The 22,203-nt window shown below is 40.8% G+C and overlaps 1 protein-coding gene across 1 annotated transcript; it reads left to right on the top strand.

Moving 5' to 3' along the window:
- Positions 1-6,996: 6,996 nt before the first annotated feature.
- CNIH1 (cornichon family AMPA receptor auxiliary protein 1) lies at positions 6,997-21,048 on the top strand. The gene is made up of 5 exons (XM_058566951.1): positions 6,997-7,105; positions 12,159-12,227; positions 16,343-16,455; positions 17,806-17,949; positions 20,067-21,048. Exons 1-5 carry the CDS (start codon positions 7,025-7,027, stop codon positions 20,092-20,094), a joined length of 435 nt encoding a protein of 144 aa, XP_058422934.1. The 5' UTR covers positions 6,997-7,024; the 3' UTR covers positions 20,095-21,048.
- Positions 21,049-22,203: the final 1,155 nt, after the last annotated feature.

Here is a 22,203-nt window from a genome sequence, read left to right as displayed (position 1 = left end):
GATGGGCACGGGTGTTAGCCCAGGGCCAATTTGATCTGAGTGGATTATTGAGGCTCACAATATCACAGTTATGGTGGTCGCACAATTCTATGAACATACTCAAAGCAATTGAACTGTTTTTAGTATACACGATCATTTTTACTACACACAATTTAAATGGGTAAATTCTATAGCATGTGAATTATATCTCCATAAAACTGTTTTTAGAAGTCTGATCTTAGAGCATGTCTATGTCACTTTCAATGGGGCAACAAAATCTCCAATAAAGAAAATTTGAGAGCAGAATGTCCCATAGAGGGAATGAAACACAGAGGACATTCAGATTACAACTTCAGAAAATCAAACGTCCAAAACTATCGTAAGGAAGATTAAGTACTTGCTGGTGCTTAACACGTGGCTCAATAATCTCTTGAAGTAATTATTGGTGTTTTTGTCTTGTGTTCCCTTCTCTCCCCACACTCTGAAGGTGGCTAGGACTTTTATGCTTCCTTCCCTCGAGGATTTTTGTAGGCAGGACGGAAAGAAGACGACTTGCCTCTTGTGAAAGCCCTACTTGCACTGCAGAGACTCTGCTAGGTGTCCCAGAGGGCGAGGGTGGTGAGTGAAGGCTTTTGGGGTCTAGGAGAGAAAGAAGAGAGAGTAGCTAGTCTCCTAAACTGGAAAAGGATCGGAGGTCTGTGGGTCTTGCAGGCAGTGGAGACCTGCGCCCTGTTCTGTGGGCCCTGGAAAGGTGGTGACATAATAGAGAGGGTGACCCTGGGGTACCTGGAAGGACCAGAGTTTTTAACCTTGGCAATATTTCTAATACCTGCCAGTTCTGCTGCTGTGATCACACACATTTCCAGGACTCTAGTGTGACTCTGAGAAGAGGCATCCCCAATAATGCCTGATAAAGAATCTTTTACTAATCCAGTTGCAGGGGAATTGGAACTAAGTTATTTAAAGACAATAAAAAAAATTGCACCTTCTCTATGCCCCAGCAATTTCATTCCTAATTGTTTACCCAAGCGAAATGAAAATATCTGTTCACAAAAGAGACTTGTAGAAGAATGTATGTAGCAGATTTATCCATAATAGCCCCAGATTGGAAATAACCCAGATGTCCATCAATAGGAGAATGGATAAACAAATTGTGATGTATTCACACAGTGGAATATTACAGAGCAATACAAAGGAATGAACTACAAATACAACAACAACATAGATGAATCTCAGAATCCTGCTGAGTGAAAGAATCCAGACATAGGAGTACATACTGTATGATTTCACAGACAGGATGCTCTAGTAAAGATAAATCTAATCTGTAATGACAGAAAACAGATCAGCGGTGGCCTTGGGCTGGGAGGTGGGGTGGGAAGGGGCACAGTGGATCTGCTTTGGAGTGTTGTAAATGTTGAACACATTGATTATGGGTGGTTACCTGAGTGTATAATTTTGTCTAAATTCATTGACTGTGCACTTAAAATGGATACATTTTATTTTATGTAAATCATACTGTAATAAAGTTGATTTAAAAAATGAACTACTGATGCGTGCAGCAATGTGGAAGAATCTCAAAGAGAAAACCTCAAAACATTATGCTGAGCCAAAAAAGCCAGACACAAAGACTGTATATCATATGGTTCCATTTAATGAAGTTCCAGAACAGGTGAACCTAATCTGTGGTGCTAGAAGGCAGAACAGTCGTGTCTCTGGGGTAAGCCATGAGGGAACTGTGTGGGATGATGGCAACGTTCTCTATCTTGTTTGGGGTGGTTACACGGGTGTAGGCACGTATTAAAACTCCATATACACTTAAAATCTGTGTGTTTCGCCACCTTTAAATCTTTTTTTTTTTTTTAAAGATTTTATTTATTTATTTTTTCCCCCAAAGCCCCAGCAGATAGTTGTATGTCATAGCTGCACATCCTTCTAGTTGCTGTATGTGGGACGCGGCCTCAGCATGGCCGGAGAAGCGGTGCGTCGGTGCACGCCCGGGATCCGAACCCGGGCCGCCAGCAGCGGAGCACGTGCACTTAACCGCTAAGCCACCGGGCCGGCCCGAAAATCTTACCTTTATATGATTTTATGAAAAAAAAGACACACATATAAAAAAAAGAACAATAACAATAGAGACATATATTGTGCACACGAGATTGCTGAGTGAGTCATTTCTGTACATTCATTCCTCTCATAATGGTTGTGTCACAGGCACTCCTAGGGCAAAGGGCAAAGTGGATCACACAGCCACCTGGTGTTAAGAAACCACATCCTGCTGGACGGCCCAGGGTTCTCTACCCCCCGCAGCCTTCACCCCATGTTCTAAAAATGTACCCAGTGAGCAGAAAACAACACAAACTGTCCTCAGCTCCGCCACGTACAGAGAGCAACTGGGAGTCAGACATCACTCTGGAGGGCAGGAGCTGCCTTTCCCCCAAACATTGAGCTGGGGAAGGCTCTTCCTCTGAGCACGTGGTGTGGGGGCCTTGAACCCTCGAACAATCTCTAAGCCCTGCCAACAAGAAAGAAGTGCGGGTGGCTTTGCAGGTAACCGACACTTTCTGCTACATCTCCCATTCTTCCCAGCTCCATAGCTGTTCTTTCCAAGGCTTATGTCTCAGTTACATGTCCAGATCCATGTGCCACCGACAACCACCAGGTGAAATTGCTTTTCCCCCAAATATACAAATCTCTTCTTGAAGATTGAGAACTGCTAGCCTACAATTTTCTGTGCTCGGCTTCTTTCCTCTTGAAAGTGCGTCATTATTTAAGGCAAGGACCCAGGTCCTCCCAGAGCATCGTGGGTTCCAATATGGTATATGCAACAGGGATGACGCGTTCCCTTATTGTTCCACATCTGTGGGAGACCTTGAGCTGGTTGAGGGCAAATTCATAATAGTGCAAGGGGCTTTCTCTTTTATGTTACCACCATGTCTTTAAGTATCCTACTCACCTGCTCCCTACGGAGGGTGTGTGTGATTTACAAGCCTCCTGGGCCAAAGAAGGAGAATTGTCTCCTTGGAGTGGACTGGAGGGGGTGCTGAGGGGAGCGGCAGCTTCATTCTCACTTGGATGATGGATGTGTGAAGATGGCCTGCTGTCAGATTGCAGTCCTCAACATCAATGAAAAGGAAAACTGTGCTCAGTTCAAGCTGCTCCCTGAGTTGGGCAAAGCAGTGCTTTTTCCTGTGGAGGCTTGCAACTTTTCTGAGCTCACATTCTCCTAACTCCTCAGCACCTCCCCTTCCCCCTTCCTCACCACTGACTTTCTTTATCTAGTCTAGGGGGCTGGAAAGTACTCTCAGGTGTGTATCTCAATTTTTTGGGTGCTATTCTTGGAATACAAGCTTTGTGTTTGTGGGCTTTGTTTTCTAGTTCTCCAGTGGCTGACCTGTGCCCAGCTGTCTGGTGGGGGGCATGGGCAGTGGGTAGAGTGGAGGCAAACTGATGGAAAGACAGTTGAACAGGGCGAAATTTGAGTGGGGGAAGGAGAGAGGGAGGGAGAGAGAGAGAGCGTAAGATTAATACTTCTTTGCAACATCATCCAGCCCCATCCATATTTACAAGTCGAAGCAGGAACTTAATTCAGTATGTGCTAAAAAATTACCCCCATGGGCTAAAAGGGTTAATGCAACTTCCAAAGAATCCTGAGAATTGTCTCAAAGAGGTGGGTATAGACTGCTCACTGCTCATAATGGTCCTCCATAATGTCAACTAAACCATTATTTTCCTCACCAACTGCCTTGTCTATGGTTGGTTGATCTAATTAGCCCTTTGCCCTCATTAAAATGGGTGTATTCTCTAACTGATTACAGCTGTGTAATACTGTCTAAAACAGTGCTGTCCAACAGAACTTTCTGTGACAATGGAAATATGCTATATCTATGTTGTCCAATATGGTAGCTGCCAGCCACATGAGGCTTCTGAGCACTTGAAATATGGCCAGTGTAGCTGAGGAACTGAATTTTTAGTTTGTTGTTTTGTTTTGTTTTTTTGGTGACAAAGATTGGCCCTGAGCTAACATCTGTGCCCATCTTCCTCTATTTTGTATATGGGACGCTGCCACAGTGTGGCTTGATGAGCCGTGTGTAGGTCCGGGCTCAGAATCCAAACCTGCAAACCCTGGGCCACTAAAGCAGAGGGCATGAACTTAACCACTATGCCACAGGGTCAGCCCTTGAATTTTTAGTTTTATTTAACTTTAATCAATTTAAATTTAAATAGCCACACGTGGCTAATGGTTCCTGTGTTAAGACAATGCAGGTCTAAAGTTTACATGTGTTCTCTGGTAAAATGTGAAGAGCCCGTCATACTGCCCCAGCTTCTGAGCGAATCAGTCAGTGTTCTACTCGACATAGAACAGGTGCTCAATAAACCTTTGTTGAAATATCTAAAATGTTACCCTTGAATAAAGTGGAGGGACTTGGGTTTTACGTAACAGCAGTAATAGGAGTTGGGGCAGAGAAAATTTCTCTTGTCAATTCCGTCCACCTCCTAGGTGAAAGGTGGGCTGCCCCTTCTGGAACCAAGGGTGGGTCCTTGGGAGGCAGTTCCATTTTGTGAGATAAGGTCCTAGACACAGTTACTAGGCAAAGGAAAGAGACATTTCAAATGAAGCTAGACAATAGCTTGTTGCCCACAGTAGGACCTGGAGGTGCATGGTGATGAAACATCGCTTCCCAAAGTGTAGATGCGATTCATTTATAAGAAGGGGGCTGGACCTCATGCTTTGGCTTGGACAGTACCCTGGAAACTCTGTTTCTCCCGAGACCAGGAAACTGCATCTGCCCCTCATTAGATTGTGAGTTCTCCTGGACAAATATTGCCCAGTGCTGTATTTTGCTATGCTTCTGTTGCCCGTATTACTGAATAAGTCTTCTTTGATGCCTTCCTTTCTCTCACCACTGCATCCAATCAAGTCCTGCTGAGCTTTTCTCCCAAATACTATCAAATATGTTCACTCCTTTCTCTTCCAGCTTCCACTGCTTTAGTCAGAGCCACAGCAACTTTTGCCTGGACCAGTGCTGCGAGCTCCTTGCTTCCAATCTCACACTCCTCTAATCAGCGTCATCATGCACAGTTGGGCAGTTTGTATTCTGCACACAGGAGGCTGGCCAAGGAGGTGAGTGATGCTGAAGTATAGCCTGCGTTCCTGTCTCCTGGTGTGGACTTCTGTTTATCTGAGAGAGTACCTTGTAATTTGCACAAAGGCGCCACATAATCCTGGTGGTATAGACCTGGTATAGTGACAGTAGCCACTAGCCACTAGCCACATGTGGCTATTTAGATTTTAATTAAAATAAGTAAAATTTAAAGTTCAATTCCTCAGTTATACTAGCCACACTGCAAGTGCTCAATAGCCACTCGTGGCTAGTGGCTGCTGTATTGGATAGTGCAGACAAAGAAAATTCCATCATTGCAGAAAGTTCTGTAACACAGCACTGGATAGATCTGCTTCTAAACCATTGTCTGTATAATTTGCTAGTGTGAGCGATCTTGAACGCAAGTCTAAACGTGTCCCTCTCCTGCTTGAAAGCCTACAGTGATTTCTACTTCCATCAGCAGACATCAGTTAGAGGTGGTGAATCAGTTTTGTGGGACACAACCAGCATTAAAAACAAAACAGCGAAAAAGAAGGGAAAATACTGGGCAAGCTTTAGTATTGTTTGTGAAATGTTTGTTTCACATGTATCTATGGTTGTCTCTATATCCAGTCGTCCATCTCTGAATAATTCAAGGTCTATATGATGCTCTGCTGGGTTGCAATGAAAAAGTCTTCGCGTTGTGTGTGGTGAGCAAAACAGTTTGAAAAACGTGGGCTTCTGGGATATCAAGTCTGAGCTCCTTAACCAGGCACATAAGGCCCTCTATGATCTGAACCCTTGAGAACCCCTTTCTAACTCTCAGCACTGTCTTGGCTATGTCCCACTGATTTAGTACACTGCTGATGGGTTCACCGAAGACACCGAGCTTTTTTTCTTTCCGTCATATCTGTGCCTTTGATACTTGCTTAAGATAAGGTTGACATAAAGGAAGCCATATTGTAGAAAAGAAACCCTATGGTAACTTTGAATGACCTCTGACTGACTAACCCAGCTGGATATGCACCCTCCAGGAGATCTAACTGAGCTGTAGATTTTACCACTCCTGCTTGTGCGTGTACCTCCCAGCTGTGATAAGATGATAACTTTGTTCTTTTGAGTTCCTTGGGAATGTGATGACCCCGGAACAGAGTCTATGCTGATAGCCATTATCAATGAAAACTGAAAGATCTGGTGTGGCACTCCCAGTCTGTAACACCAGAAGGTCAACATTCCTAATTCCCTCCCCTACAAGATTTTGTGCCCCTGAAGATGGTTCTTTGAGACATTAGTCCGCCATCTTCCCCCTTGCTAGCAAGCTGTTAATAAACTTCCCTGTCTTTTCCACCGTCTTGCCTCTTGACCATTGGGTGTTGTCTCACCACGAGCAGAGCGTGCCCTTTGTGCGGTAACACCTTTGCTGGTGCTGAACTTCTCCTCTGACTGCTGATTCTACCTTCTCTCTGCCTGGACAGCTTCTACTCATCACATAAGCTTCAGCTTAGTAAACCTCTCCAGCAGGATCCTGCCTGAGCGCTCCAGGAGAGCCTCCCTGACCTTTCACAGCCCGCCGCAGACGTCCGTTAAGGGGTAATAATACTGTAAGGATTTATTTAGGTGTTCGTGTCCAGCACTAGACTAAGTTCTTTCAGTTAAAGTGCTATCTCACTCATCTTTGTATCTCAAAGGAGAAGCAGAGTCCCTGGAACACACTAGGCGCTCATTAAATAAGCATTTGCTCAAAGAATCAAGGAGAGAACGCAGACAAGACACACCCGTCAGCCGTACAGACAACGGAAGTGCACGCACGCTCCGGCCAGCAGAGGGCGCAGGCGCGCCAGACCGGTGCGCAGGCGCGCGGGGAGGGCGGCGGCGGAGGCGGCGGCGGGGGCCGGGGAGGTGAATGGTTTTACCCAGCGGGCCCCGCGCCGCCTCTCCCCGCCGCCGGCGCGCTCGCTGCGGCCATGGCGTTCACGTTCGCGGCCTTCTGCTACATGCTGGCGCTGCTCCTCACCGCCGCGCTCATCTTCTTCGCCATCTGGCACGTGAGTACCGGGCCGAGGGGAGGAGGGCGAGGCGGCGGTGCAGCCCCTTCTCGCCCCGGGCCCCCGAGGTGCGCGCCCCGGGGGTGGGCCGGGCCGGGCCGGGCCGCACGGCGAGGGGCCCCCGCGGGGCCCGACCGATGCGCCCGTCGTCCCGGTGCAGGCCGCGCCGCTGCTCCTCCCCGCTGTGTGGGCGGCGCGGTCCCGCCGGGCCTGCGGACAGCTTCGCGGGGCGACCTCGGCCGGCCCCCGGGTCCCCGCGTCCCCGCGTGCCCGGGCAGGGTGTCAAGGGCGCAGAGAGGCGTGCTGTGTACTTAGCGGGATTGAAGTTCCCCGCATTACTGTTATTTAATAACGGATTGCCTTTCTTTCGGGTTTCCGCAGGAGCATGGCCCAAGTGAGATAGTTATAACCTATTTTAGATACATTTCCAACTCTACTTTTCAGCCCTTGTTGGGTGCTCTTCAAGTAGAATCACTTTTCGGATTTTTGTTTTCTCATGAACTCTGATATAGATTGGATTGATTACTTTGTTGACCGCATCTCCGAACTTTTCCCGAAGTCATGCTTTGACCGCCCGAGTTTCTCAAGAGACAGTCTTCCTAGCCACTCCTATATTCAGGGAGCTTGATTTAGTAGAAGTAGTTTTAATTGGATTTGGAAATGCTTAGAAATCTTAAGCTTCTCTAGGGTAGTGTTTTTCTTTCGCTCACATCATGCTGCAGGATAGAAGCATATCGTTACTGGTCCCTGTAAGGAACAATTAGGTTCCCTGCGACATAGTCTTGCAAGAGGTTTTTAAGGATTCCTGTTTCTCTAGTGCAAAATTAGAAGTAGCCTTCTGGAAATCAACATTCATTAAAAATTTATTTTATATTTGCTTCTGCCCTCTCCATATTCTAGTACCTTCTGGAATATTGATCTTAATTTGAATGATTGGGCATGTTCACTCATGTAAATTTTGAGGCAGGTTACATCACGCCGGTAACAAGGATTTGTTATGGAACATAGAGGGGCAGAGTGATTTAAAGGGCAGCAGTGTCTTGCACAAAAAAAATCTCAAAAGTAGAGTGATATCAAAAATCCATTCCCTTTTGCTAAAGAGTATGACTACATTTATAATTATTTTAGAACCCAGCTGGTTGTGTATTGGGGAATGCTTATGTAAGCTGTCAAGTAACTGCTGCCTCAAAATGCTTGTCAGTAGGAACCAATAACTTGAAAAGCATTGTAGGCTCTTTGGTGGAAGAACAAGAAATAAACATAATTTGGGATCCAAATTAGCTCCCCCTTAGTAAGCCTCTGGTGAAACTGAAATATGTGGTTCCCTTCTGTCTGTAGATGTGGATTTAAGTCACTTCCTGTGCGATGGGTGCTTTTTGTTTTCTGAGTTGATGAGGATTCTTAGAGCTGTGGATGGCCTTTTTTACATTTTGAACCAGGTTGTATTTGCCTTAAGGAAAACCTGAACTGCACTTTTTAAAAATGGGTAATTTAGTATCAGCTTTGAAATGAATGTGTGTCTGGGTGAAGTAGATAATTTTAGGTCCTGTTATAGAATTTAAAAAAAATTTGTGCTCCACAGATTAGCGGAGAGCTTTTATCCTTAGGGATTTCTTAGTAGTTCAGAGGATTGTGTATCCTTTGGGAACAAATTGGAAATTCTAAATAAATAGTTTTAATTTTCCTATTAACTACATAACCCTCAGTTTATTTTCTTTAAGTATCTGTCAGGAGACTCACTGGGAAATTTCAAGTATAAATTCAAAAAATCCTGTTTACATTAATCGTTGTACGGAGGATACTTTTTATGCTGGTGGTTAGGTCTGCCGGTTTAGTCCTGATTCATGTGGTTTATGCTCTGTGGAAAATATGGTTGGGAGCCTAGATTTGTTTGAAAGCTAAAAATGCACAAGTCATTCCCTGAAGAGGTGCATCAAGGTTGACGGTATCCTGAATTGTGTAGTTTGGTGTCTTTAGGGATTTATCTGTTTTATCGTTTTTGCATTTCTGTGGAAAATGTTATGAACATCTTTGTCCAGATGTATACAGTTGCAAAAGATTTGAAAACCACTAGTTGAAGAATCCTTTCAGAAGAGTTTTGAAAACTCTAGCTTATTATAGCACTCAAACAGAAGCCCATTCAGCACCATACTCCTTAAAAGATCCCTTGAAATCGCCTGAAGAAAATGTCCAGTTAAAAAAGTTGGTTTTGGGCCGGCCCGGTGGTGTAGCGGTTAAGTGTGCGCGCTCCGCTTCGCTAGCCCTGGGTTCGCAGGTTCGGATCCCGGGTGTGCACCGACGCACCGCTGGTCAAGCCATGCTGTGGCAGCATCCCATATAAAGTAGAGGAAGATGGGCACGGATGTTAGCCCAGGGCCAATCTTCCTCAAGAAAAAAGGGGAGGATTGGCATTGGATGTTAGCTCAGGGCTAGTCCTCCTCACACACACACAAAAAAAGTTAGTTTTAAAACAGAAGTTTTGTACTTTGCTATTAAATTGAATCTTGTTATAGGCAAGTAATTGTATTTTTCGTCATGTCCTTCTCTTGAACTTTATTACTAAAAGGCATTGGGGAGATATATCACAGCTAATGTCAGGGAATTGACTAATAATGTTGATAAATAATCAGAAATTAGTATCGTCTAATTGTATATTTATATTTTTAACATTTATATGTGTTAGGGGTTATTAGCAAAGGAAAATGCCTTTTGGTGAGTTCTGTACTTATTTTGAAGCATAGTGATATTTTTTTCTCTTTTTTATACCCCCACCCTTCATTCAGTAAATATTGCTTGAATACTTAAACATGTGCCAAGCACTGTCTGGGCCCTGGGACATAGCAGTGAACACAGCAAAAAATCTTTGCTCTCATGGAGTTTACATTTTAATGTTTAATTATTTTCCTTCTATTCCTGTTTGAGTTAGAATTTTTATTAGGTCAGATTAGTGAATTTTATAAAATTCTAGAAATTAAAAAAACCTATCTTTTTATGAAGCTAAGAACTTTAACGAGGAAATAAACCAGCTTATTAAAAGCTAGACATATGTGACTCCATTGATTACTGGTAATATTGAGTAACACTGTCTCACATGTAAAGATGCTGTTCCAAACCCACTAGAGGAAGGACAGATTAGGTTCTCTGTCCCTTGGGTGACCAGTGGCAGCAACTAAAATAGCTCCCCCATAAACTGGGTGCCTTTGGCTTCTTATTTTGACATCTCACAACACCACATAGTGGTGCATCGCCTCTATTTTGATTTTTAGTACATTTTGACTTTGAAGCTCTGTGTTTAGTGACCCTAAATGTTAAAGCCACATTCTCCAGAGTAGGAACAAAAACATTCTTGCCGTGTATTTTATTTTATTATTATTTTTTTTTTGTGAGGAAGATCAGCCCTGAGCTAACATCCATGCCAATCCTCCTCTTTTTGCTGAGGAAGACCGGCTCTGAGCTAACATCTATTGCCAGTCCTCCTCCTTTTTTTTCCCCAAAGCCCCAGTAGATAGTTGTATGTCGATAGCTGCACATCCTTCTAGTTGCTGTATGTGGGATGCGGCCTCAGCATGGCCGGACAAGCAGTACGTAGCAGTACGTTGGTGGGCACCCGGGATCCAAACCCGGGCCGCCAGTAGCGGAGCACGTGCACTCAACCACTAAGCCACGGGGCCAGCCCCTTTGCCATGTATTTTATTATTTTTTTTTAAATTTTATTTATTTATTTTCCCCCCAAAGCCCCAGTAGATAGTTGTATGTCATAGTTGCACATTCTTCTAGTTGCTGTATGTGGGACACGGCCTCAGCATGGCCGGAGAAGCAGTGCGTCTGTGCGCGCCTGGGATCCGAACCGGGGCCGCCTGCATCGGAGCGCATGCACTTAACCACTAAGCCACGGGGCCGGCCCTGCCATGTATTTTAAATGGATGAGATCTTTCTCCCCTTATCACATTTGTAACTGTTTCACTTATCACACCATATGAGAAGCTGGCCTTACCTGGGCTTATCCTTCTTCAGTCTTTAGTTTGGCAACCAAATCAAACGACCCAAATGCGGTAGGAATATGCATAGGATCCAAAAGGAAGTCAGACTGATCACTTTTATAGTGGCCTTGAACAGGGCTACTCTTGCCTATATGGTGCCTTTACGTGAATTAGAACAAGGTGTCTCTTGGGGCAGAAGAATTACAAAAATCCTCCCTCCTGAACAGATGTAGGCCCCGGGCGCAGAGCCTGCTGCAGAGCCCTGGGCAGGGTGCCTGGCAGCATGAGCATGGGCTGGCACTGAGCCCCCACCTTTTGTCTTGTGCAGAAACTGCACTACTGTATGTGGCGGTCCTGGCCAGGAAGTGTAATAATCCCTTAGTGTTTCTCTATTCTGAGGCCCTTTCTTGCATTTCCAGATGGAAGCAGGACTTTGAAATGTATGTGTTTGGGCACAAATGGGAACCAGTTGAAGCACACGAGTCCATCTCTTGTGTCCTACTGAACACTGTGACAATGGAGGGCATGCACAGATGATTAAAAACACTTCACCCTGAGGGCACACAGCCTTGGGGGGAACACATACCTGTACATAAGTCTCTGCTCCAGTGTGAGAAATGCCATGTTGGCAGCATTTGAAAGCCCTGTGCTCTGTGGAGATGAGACAGGTGTGCAATTATTTCTGACTGAGAGAGTCAGAGAAACCTAGAGAGGAGCTGACGTAGGAAGAGAGTTTTTAGGATAAAGAAGAGTTTCAATAAATTACTGTGGGTGGGGGAAAGATCATTTCAAGTAGAGAAAATAACTTGAACAGAGGCATTAAAAAATTGAAAACTGAAGATATTTATCACAGTGATATCAGATCATTTTAGTGATAATATAAAAATGTTTTCAGTTGTTTGATTCTAGTTATTTATTAGCACATTGAGTTTACTGTAAATTTGTATATCTAATGTTGGTACACTTTTTCTTTTGTTTTATTAACTTTGTTCAATTATTATTTGATAATGGGGCAGGTTTGTTGCTGCTTTTTATTAAAGTGAGAAGTCCTAACTATTTTAATTTTATTTTAGATTATAGCATTTGATGAGCTGAAGACTGATTACAAGAATCCTATAGACCAGTGTAATACCCTGAATCCTGTAAGTTATAGTAGAGGGTTTTTCTTTAGATTTTTAAACTGTTTTTGCTTTTAACTTGCTATAATTTGAAAATGGCCAGTATTCTCAGTAGCATGATGTATTTGTACTTTTTGAAGTAGGCAGAATTTTAAAAAATATTCTTTTTCCTGTCCTGCTTGTGTATTCTGACTGTTATTAATCTGCTGGTGATCTTGTCAGCTGTCATACTAACATTCTTCCAATCTGCTTTTTACATTGTCGGCCAAAGACAGTTGAAAAGGTCAAAAAGATTAAAAGAGTCAAAATTGCATTAAAGGTGTGTACTGCTTTTTAGTTCAATGTTTTAATGCTACACTCATTTCGTGGGGAGGGCTAGAGCATTTGTATTTGTAAAATGTTCTGTTCAGTGTGCTTGTTCATATGCCTGTTGAGGGTTATGATTTCATGAAATTTCATATTTTATGCAAATCTTTGCTTGCTGGCCCAGTCAAGTAGGGAAAGCTGTTAAATGCTTATGCATTTTTAAAAATGTTATAGCCATAGGCACTTCTATGTTAAATTATTTGGTGCAGTGTTTGCAAGTTGGTTAACATAAAATGACTAAGAGCAGGTGAAATTATTCTCCTGTGTGACCTACTGTGAGATAGTCTACAACTGGAGTCTTTAGTACCATATTGAGTTTTATCTTTGGTTGTGTCTGTTCTGCAGTTAATTAACTCACTCTTTCAGCTCATGTTTATTCAGCGCCTTGTAGGTGGATAGCTCTGTTCTTAGGTTCTGGAATCTTGTAGTAGTGCTGACCTTCAGACTCATGCTGCCAGAATTTTGTAGATAACAATTTATATACATAAGTCTACATAGTTATTTCTAATATATATCCACTCTAAATTTCTAAAACAAACCTGTCTGACACTAAGTTCTAAGCTCTGAGGGATTTAGTTATAGTGTGGCTCCATTGTGCTTGGGGGTTTTATATATGTATTTTGGACTTCATTTAGTTTACTCTTTTAGGAAGATTCTCCTTTAGTCTGTAGGATTGATTTTGCCTAACGGGTCAGAAACTGAAAGAAAGCGGTGGGTATATCTTCAAGAAATAGAATACAATAATTCATCTTTAAAAATTACTTAATGAAGTTGAGAACTCGTGTAGACTTTAGTTGTGTAAAACTATAATGCACTAGCATGTTAGAGGGATTTTATTTGGAAACGGGCCTCTCAAGTTAGTTTGCTTCTTTATCATTGTTTGCTGGGTAAATATGAATGATGGATTCCTAGTTTGTCTTTGAAGAGCTGTTAGAGTAAGGCTTGTTGTAGGTACAGTTAAAAGTATTAACTTACTAGCTGTTTCTGTGCTCTTTTGAAACAAAGAGTTGAATCTGCTTTCTCATTGGAAAGTAATTATGTTCATTGTAAAACATCTTAACCTACTATTGAAACTAATTGTTACCAAGAAATTAAGAAACTGAAATTTCTCCTTTTGACAGCTGTTTATTAACAGTATTCTGTCTTCTTTGCCTTTTTGTTACTTGAAATAACCAACGATGATGAGGATGATAATAGTGAAATCAGAGGAGGGCTTTCCTGGGTGCCAGGCTCTGTGCTAAGCATCTTCACCTGGGTTTTTCCATTCAGTTCTGACAACCCCCAGAGGGAGGTGGATTGTTATTCTCTTGAACAGGAGAGTCAACAGGCTTAGCGAGGTTAGAGACTCAGCCCAAGGTCACATAGCTAAGGTAGGGCCAGAATTTGAACCCACATAGCCTGATTTTTAAGCTCAAGCGCCTGTATTTTGCTAATTTGCTATAAATTTAAGAGGGACTAATTTCATTTTAACATATAATGTGTGATTTCTGGCTTTTCTTAATGGAAAGAAATTCTAGCTTAGAAAAGATGTGCTTGGGACATCCTAATTTTGAGTAGGTTGGAAGAAAGTTTTTATACCAGCACAAGTTGTGTTTTTGATAGGGTGCTGATAATTGGCTTAATAGCAGTGCATCTGACAGTTTTCCCTATTTAAAATTTGTTTTGACAATTCTGCCAAAGTATGGGGGAGGACAAATATTATTTTTTAAAATGTGAACCTTAACTAGAGAATATTATGATTTGCATGTTTAAGTACCATCATTTCAGCCATATTTGCATGAGGTATTTTTTGTGGATACAAGTTTTTGTGTAAATGTTGGTTCCTTAATAGAATAATTTTTATGCCACTTCTGGGGAAATTTTGTCTTTAAAGAATGATTGGAGAGGACTGGTTTTTATGAGAGATGCATAATGAAAGTTTCTGGACGTTTTTTGAGGACAAGAGAGGGATTTTGGCATTTGTTTCATATTAGAACTGGTAGAGTGGCAGATTATCATCACTCTCACTAAAGTCCATTGTTAAGAGCAGTAGGGATCATGCTCTTAAAATCATTTTTTCCCCATACCTCAGTCTGTAAGTGTAGGATGAAAAGTTGGATGATAATTTGTATTGTTAGATATCAGTTGGCTTTAGAGGGCTAAAATAGGCTTCTTTTAAAGAAAAATCCCATAATTTAAACAAATATAAACAGCAGCTCTAGTGATACTTCTAATAAAATGTATATTTTTCTTGGTTTGTCCTGGTGGTAGTCATTGAGTTTCAAAGATTTCCTATGACATTTTCTTGTTGTCTTACAGATGTTTAACTTTGATCTTAATTAAATGCTGGCTTAAAGGTTCGTGTTATTTACAAGTTTATATATATATATATATGCAGAGTTTATCTTTTATTATTATATTACTTAAGTTTGTTGAAAAATCTGGTTAGTGGTGTAGATTAGTTGGTTTTACTGGGATTTCTTTTAAAATAGTATTTGTTAAAAACTATGCTCCACACTTTTCCAATTTAAAAAGTAAGTTGGGAGTATTAGAAAATGAATACTACATATTCATTATATATTATATATTATTATTATATATAATATTATATATTATATTATATTATATATATTATATATTATATATAATATTATATATTATAATATTATAAATATTATATATTATTATATTCTACAGCTATGGTTTCCCCTCAGGAAAGCTCTGCCGATGTTGGGGATTCATATAGTTTTAATTTGGTGTGATGCAGACATTTGAGAAACTGGCTTTGCATCTGTGACTTATAGGAATTTCTTTGGCTGAAACTTGCAATGAAAGGTTTTGGTATTTTTATTTAACAGAATCATTGGGCTGAAATCTTTAGGATGAGAAAGATAATTTAAAATAAAGCATTAACTCTTGGTCATTTTATAAAAAGTGTTTTGCTTGAATTAATTTTTCCTCACTTAATGCTACCTGCTATCAAAAGACTTTTTACTTTGTTTTTTGAGTTCTGAGCTTCTCCTGGTCTGCCTGTCTGCAGCATTTCATTGGAAAGCGGGCTTAAAGAAACAGGAAGGCTGTGTGGGAATGAGCTCAGGAACTGGGGAAATTCCAATTTCATGGTTCAGAACTCAGTCTTTTCCCTCCTGCGTTGCAGAAGCACGTCATTTGCATTTGTGCATATTAGCATTCTTGCCCCCCGACTGTGCTGAGATTATTGGCTGTTGGCTTTTCATTGAAAAATTACTTTTGTGGTAATGTGACGTGGTTTGCTAAATATTGTATATGTAGCATTCTTGGTTTCTGTTAAAGGCTTAAAAACACTAGTGTGTAAACTTCCGAAGGGGAGTTTTGTGTAAACTTCTGAAGGGGAGTTTTGTTTTTGTGGATCTTTTTATATCATGTTGCATGTGACCAGATACCTCATTTTTGTATTTTTATCATTGTTGAATGGTAGAAAGAAAAAGTATTCCAATTAATTAGCAAATAATCGTGTTTGAACAATCTGGGTGGTAACTTTGTATAATGTAACCTGTTGTTCTAATAATTTGAGTTTAAATTTTAGGTTTTATCTTATTCTTTCAGTGCAAGCTATATCCTCTGGTCAGTTTGCTTGTAATCTTGCTTTTGGTAAAAAGTTAAATATGGAAATAAAACTCAGTGGCATCTTTCATCTCCGCTTCTAAGAAAACAGTGATTTTTCATTATGGAAACTTGGTTGCCACCTGCTTTCCAAATTAGCAGTTGACTTAATTCCAAGGCATTTGGATAACTGGCTTGTCTTTTCCTTCCAGCTTGTACTTCCAGAGTACCTCATCCATGCTTTCTTCTGTGTCATGTTTCTTTGTGCAGCAGAGTGGCTTACACTGGGTCTCAATATGCCCCTCTTGGCATATCATATTTGGAGGTAATATTTAGATATACTTCTAATACTTTTCTTAATTAAACTTTAATTATACTATGGTTGATTGACATGGTCATCTTACATGCTAGTCACCTAAATGAAAACTGAAAGTTAGTTGACATTTATTTTGAAAATCAAGTGGGTGAACAAATAACTGTTTTAATACCTCTTATGGAGCTTACTTTACTACTGTTTAAAGGTTTTTTTTTTAAAAAAAATGAGGTGTAACTTATACAATATATGTGTGCAGGTCTGAAGCACGCAGCTCAGTGAATTTTTACATATGTACACACCCATGAAACTACCACCCAGATTGAGATACACAATAGGTCCAGCCTCAGAAGATTCCCTTGTGTGCATCCCAGTCAGTTACCCTGCACTTCCCAAGGAGAACCACTGACCTCCAAACACTTAGTAATTTTGCCTGTCTTTGCACTTCATATAAATCAAAACGTACCGTGTGTCTAACTTCTTTCTCCATGTTTACTTGATGACTTTAAATTTGGTTATTTATGAAAGATATTCATATTTCATAACTTCTAAAAGTTACATCTGATCTATATAGGGAAGTCAAAAAAATCTCATTGCCCTCGATTTTAGGAAATATATACTGAAGAAGTATTTAGGAATAAATTGGTATCATGTCTGTAACTGACTCTGAAATGGTTCAGAAAAAATATACATATATTAGAGATAGAATGAGAAAGAGAAGGATAAAGCCAGTGTGGTAAATGTGAACACTTGGAATATCTGGGTGAAGAGTTCTTGTACCTCTTCTGTAAGTCTAAACTTATGTTAAAATAAAAAGTCAAAAGAAAAATCTTATTTCCTTTTTACAGTTATTCTTATTTTTCTTGGATTTCGCAAAGTGTAGAGGAGACCAAATGTGACTTGTTTAACTGTCCTGTTCTGATTTAGGGGCTCTAGTTTAAAATTAAGATGATACGGGGCCGGCCCAGTGGCGCAAGCGGTTAAGTGCGCGCGCTCCGCTGCGGCGGCCCGGGGTTCGCTGGTTCGGATCCCGGGCGCGCCGACGCACTGCTTGGCAAGCCATGCTGTGGCGGCGTCCCATATAAAATGGAGGAAGATGGGCACAGATGTTAGCCCAGGGCCGTCTTCCTCAGCAAAAAAAGAGGAGGATTGGCGGATGTTAGCACAGGGCTGATCTCCTCACAAAAAAAAAAAAAAAAAAATGATGATAAAAGGAAAGAACTCCATCTAGAATTAAAAGTATGCCTCCCTGCGTGGACTACCTCTCATTGGAACAAATATTATTTGAGAAGAAAAACCCTCCTTCCCAGCCTGAAGGTTTGCTTTCCTTTCTGAGTCGCTGATAGACTGTGTTTATTACAGGTATATGAGTAGGCCAGTGATGAGTGGACCAGGACTCTACGACCCTACGACCATCATGAATGCAGATATTCTAGCCTATTGTCAGAAAGAAGGATGGTGCAAATTAGCTTTTTATCTTCTAGCATTTTTTTACTACCTATACGGGTAAGTTTAAAAAATAAAATGAAAATATGATTTCACTTTGCTGCCTAAAATTTTGCAGGCATTATGGTCTTAACCTTAAAGTTCACTTAAAGAATAACTCAGTGTCTTAAAGATGGTAACGATAATGGCACAGCGCACACCAGCAAATTCCCACACATTGAATATGAATACACTGGTAGTTGTAGAGACTGCCAGCTGGTATGCAGTTAGAGGCAGAAAGTTCGGTCAGGGGGCTGTTTCTAAGTTTTTAGACACATTCAGTGAGTGAAGGACAATCCTCATTCTCCATGGCAAAGTGATGGCATTGGGAGGATATGGCTGGGTGAGTTTGCCAAAAAAATTTTGCTTAACTTCAATCTTGAGATTGTATTTAATTTTTTCTGTATCATTCTTCATAAACTGTACGCTCTGCCTTTTACTTTCTGGTTTGCTTGATCCAAATGGGATGAAAGAAAGAAACAGTTCTGTCTTACAAGACGGTGCAGTTACTGATTTTTCTCCCTTTACACCGTGATGGACTCATATCATAGTTCTCTAGGTCAGCGTTTCTCAACCTCAGCACTGTTGACATTTTGGGCTGGATAAATCGTTGTTGTGGGGGCTGTCCTGTGCATTGTAGGATGTTTAGCAGCCTCCCTGGCCTCTACTTGCTAGACGCCATTAGCACCACCTCCCCCAGTCATAACAATCAAAAACGTCTCGACGTTGCCAGATGCCCCTGTGGGGCAGCGTTGCCCTGCTGGAGAACCACTGCTCCAAGTGTGCTGTCGGTGGAGTCCCGTGGCTGCTTATTCAAACTAGACAAGGACACTGTCAGGTGTGGAATTATAGCTTTTGTTTAAGCTGTATAAATACACTTTTCTCATCTTTTATTGATATATATTCAACTAGAGAGGGCTTTCTGATTTTCAAAATATGAAGAAAATTAGCTGTATAAGGTGAAATTGTTGTAATTAGCCTTCCATTCCCTTTCCTTTTTGTTACTTGAAAACTTGCCAAGTACTTTTGTTACAAGTAAAACTTGCAACTTGATAGGCTTATATTCATATTTCTCTTTACATTATATAAATGTCCATTATACAAAAAAAGGTATTTTTATGCTTTTAGAGGTTATAATTATGAACACGAGTATCCTTTAGTGCATCTACAAATGTTGTTCATATATGAAACAGAGTGAATCTAAGTTCTGGAAAGTGAAATTCCATGTGTCATTCCAATGTCCTGTTAATTTTCATTTTAAGTTAATTTACATTTTATAACAAATGTCTGGAACAGTGCTGGCATATAGTAGGCACTTAAAAAACATATTTGTTGAAAGAAAGAAAAGAAACGAATGTTTGAACAAATGATAAAATTGGAGATGTACAGTTGTGGGGAATGTTCACCAGAAGATCGTGGCACCAGGATATTCATTTCTGTTTTAAATTGTGCATCGAGTTGCCCCCCTCCTTGCTTTGTGTTTCCATTTAGATACACATGCTTTTGAACCATGCCCTTCCCACATGGCTGTTTCTGTAGAATTGCCCAGCAGTCCATAAGCTTAAATCAAATGGTTATTGTTTTTTATTTTGCTCCTCTGTCCCCTTTTTTTCTTTAACCCTGCTGCTGTTGCCTACAGCCTTTCTCTAGTGGGAAAGTTCCTTAATGGACCATTCCTGTCTGTAAAATTGGGATAATAATAGTACCCCCTCCTAGGACTGCTTGGAGGATTCAGTGAGATCATACATGTAAAAGACCTAACAGAGGGCCTGGCATGAAGTGTGCCCTCAGGAGATGCTTTCCCCTGTTATTAGACATAACTCCAGAGCAGTGTGCTGTTTGGATTGCTTCCCTAAGCTCTGATCCCCCATTAAACGTTCAGTTGTGCTGTTCTACTTGCTAAAATTGGAAAGGAAATAGGGGACAGCCACGGCACATGCACTGAGCCAAGCCCTGCCTTAGACAAAGTCCATAGATGCAGATTAAAATTGTGTTGTGAACTTGTCATTGGTCTTTTCATTTCTGCGATGGTGTGATACCACAAACTAGTTTCCTATATAAAGCAGACTCAACTTTTTGGTGCTCTTAGGTGTTATAATTAGGAATGTTTGAATTAACAGCTTTTTTCTTCTTTTCAGCATGATCTACGTTTTGGTGAGCTCTTAGAACAGTGCTCAGAAGAATCGGTCCAGTTCAGTGCATGCACAAAGCCACCATGTGGAGAGATTCTATCCAGCAAGACCCTGTTTCCAGGAGTAGCCTATGGAATCTGATCAGTTACTTTAAAAAATGACTCCTTATTTTTTAAATGTTTCCACATTTTTTGCTTGTGGAAAGACTGTTTTCATATGTTATACTTGGATAAAGAATTTAAATGGAATTCCGTATAAATTAATATCAAATGATGACCTCTGGTGTTGACAGGATGGACTTGCACTCCTTAAGGAACAGCCGTAATCCCTTGAATGATTGCATTAATTATTGACTGTCCTTAGTCCGTTGGAAGCTTTTGTTTAGAGGAGCTTGTAGGGCTCATTTCGGTTTTATTGAAATGCCATCTAATTATAAATTAGCTGTAGATACCAGGTGCTTCTGATGAACTGAAAATATATATCTAACCTGTGGGAACCATCGTGGGTTTCCTCATCTATCATGTAGATGATTCTATATGGATACATTAAAAAAATAAGAAGAGTGGGATGTTTTCCCTTTAGCTTGAATATTGTCCCTATATATTGCATGAATGAGAGATTTCCCGTATTTCCACCAGAGTAATATACTTTAATTCTTAAGCATAAGTGAACGTGATATAAAAATATATGCTGAATTACTTGTGAAGAATGCATTTAAAGCTATTTTAAATGTGTTTTAATTTGTAAGACATTACTGTTTTAATCTGGTGATAAAGGTATTCTTAAGAATTTGCAAGTACTTTAGATTTTCAGAACAGAATGAGAGAGAACATTGTGTAACTGTCCTGCTGTTCCTTTAGTGCAATACAATAAAACTCTGAAATTAAGGCTTATTTTCATTGCATTGTTTTAAAGATTATAAATAGCTATTTCTTAAACTTGCTTAATCCATAATAAAGGTGTATTACTGTCAGTTTTTAAAAAGATAGTAGAGTATTACATTGTGTGTGTGTTTTTTTTAATACCATGCTTAAATCTAAAAAGGAAGATTTTTAAATGGCTAAGCCCATTACCCCCTGTTGTCAGTTGACAAGATTCATAAACATTGACGGCACAACATCTTCATTTTTCTTACCAATTTAAAAAATTATTGTGACACTTAAAATGTTTTAAGTATTTTTTTTCTTTTTTGAAACAGCAGGTTTTAAGGTAAAATGACTTGTCAATTTGTATTTTTGCTGCTGCTTGTAAGGTAGGTAAATTGTGGCTTGCATGTTTTTGTAAGCATTCTTATGCTTTATTTGGGATGAGGAAGTTAAGGCAATTGAAAATAGTTTAAGTGGTTCAGAAGTTTCTTTTTTTTTTTTGTGAGGAACATCAGCCCTGAGCTAACAACCATGCCAATCCTCCTCTTTTTGCTGAGGAAGACTGGCCCTGGGCTAACATCTGTGCCCATCTTCCTCCACTTTATGTGAGACGCTGCCACAGCATGGCCTGACAAGTGGTGCGTCGGCACATGCTGGGGATCTGAACCCGGGCCACCAGCAGCGGAACACGCGCACTTAACCACTACGCCATGGGGCCGGTCCCCAGAAGTTTCTTAAACAAAGGATCAAAGAAAGAAAAGCAATGTATAGAAATTCCACATAATGATCAAGGGAGTTTATGGATGTGTTTGTGGAAGTCTTAGTCTAAGAACCCCTTGAATTCGAGGCTATTTTATTCTCTACTGGTGAAAAGGCACTTCCCCACCTTTGGGAGAGGAGCTGCACCGTTTGGGGATTGGGTCCTGGGGGTGAGTGTGTTGAAGAAGAGGATGTAGAACCAGAAAAGTGAGGAGAGTCAAACCCTTTCGTAATGAGAGAAGCTTTAAAGACCTTGTATTTTACAGTCTGGAGAACACCTCGAGGGATCTGACTGTTCACCAGTTCATGCTGTCAGCTGTTAATTGAGCACTTGCCAGGCACTGAAGATTCATGCTCTGAGTATAAGCAGTCATTCAGTTTCTAATCCACCCAATTATATCAGCACCCACTCCTCATTTTTCTTTCTAGTTCATAAGGACTTTTGATCAGGAGAGACCTGGCCAAATCTTATATATTACTGATAGGTTTCCAGGGGCTATTACTTGAGTATTCCTGTC

The sequence above is a fragment of the Diceros bicornis genome, chromosome 24, assembly GCF_020826845.1.
Source record: "Diceros bicornis minor isolate mBicDic1 chromosome 24, mDicBic1.mat.cur, whole genome shotgun sequence".
NCBI classification, from domain to species: domain Eukaryota; kingdom Metazoa; phylum Chordata; class Mammalia; order Perissodactyla; family Rhinocerotidae; genus Diceros; species Diceros bicornis.
The sequence above is the reverse complement of the archived record's forward strand: the minus strand, read 5'-3'. Positions and strand labels throughout refer to the sequence as shown.

Excerpts from the sequence above, each read along its gene's own strand:
- CNIH1 (XM_058566951.1), top strand. The coding sequence starts at position 7,025 with ATGGCGTTCACGTTCGCGGCCTTCTGCTACATGCTGGCGCTGCTCCTC. Across the intron at positions 12,228-16,342 it reads AGTGTAATACCCTGAATCCT|CTTGTACTTCCAGAGTACCT; the intron begins GTAAGTTATAGT and ends TTTTCCTTCCAG. Across the intron at positions 17,950-20,066 it reads TTTTTTTACTACCTATACGG|CATGATCTACGTTTTGGTGA; the intron begins GTAAGTTTAAAA and ends TCTTCTTTTCAG.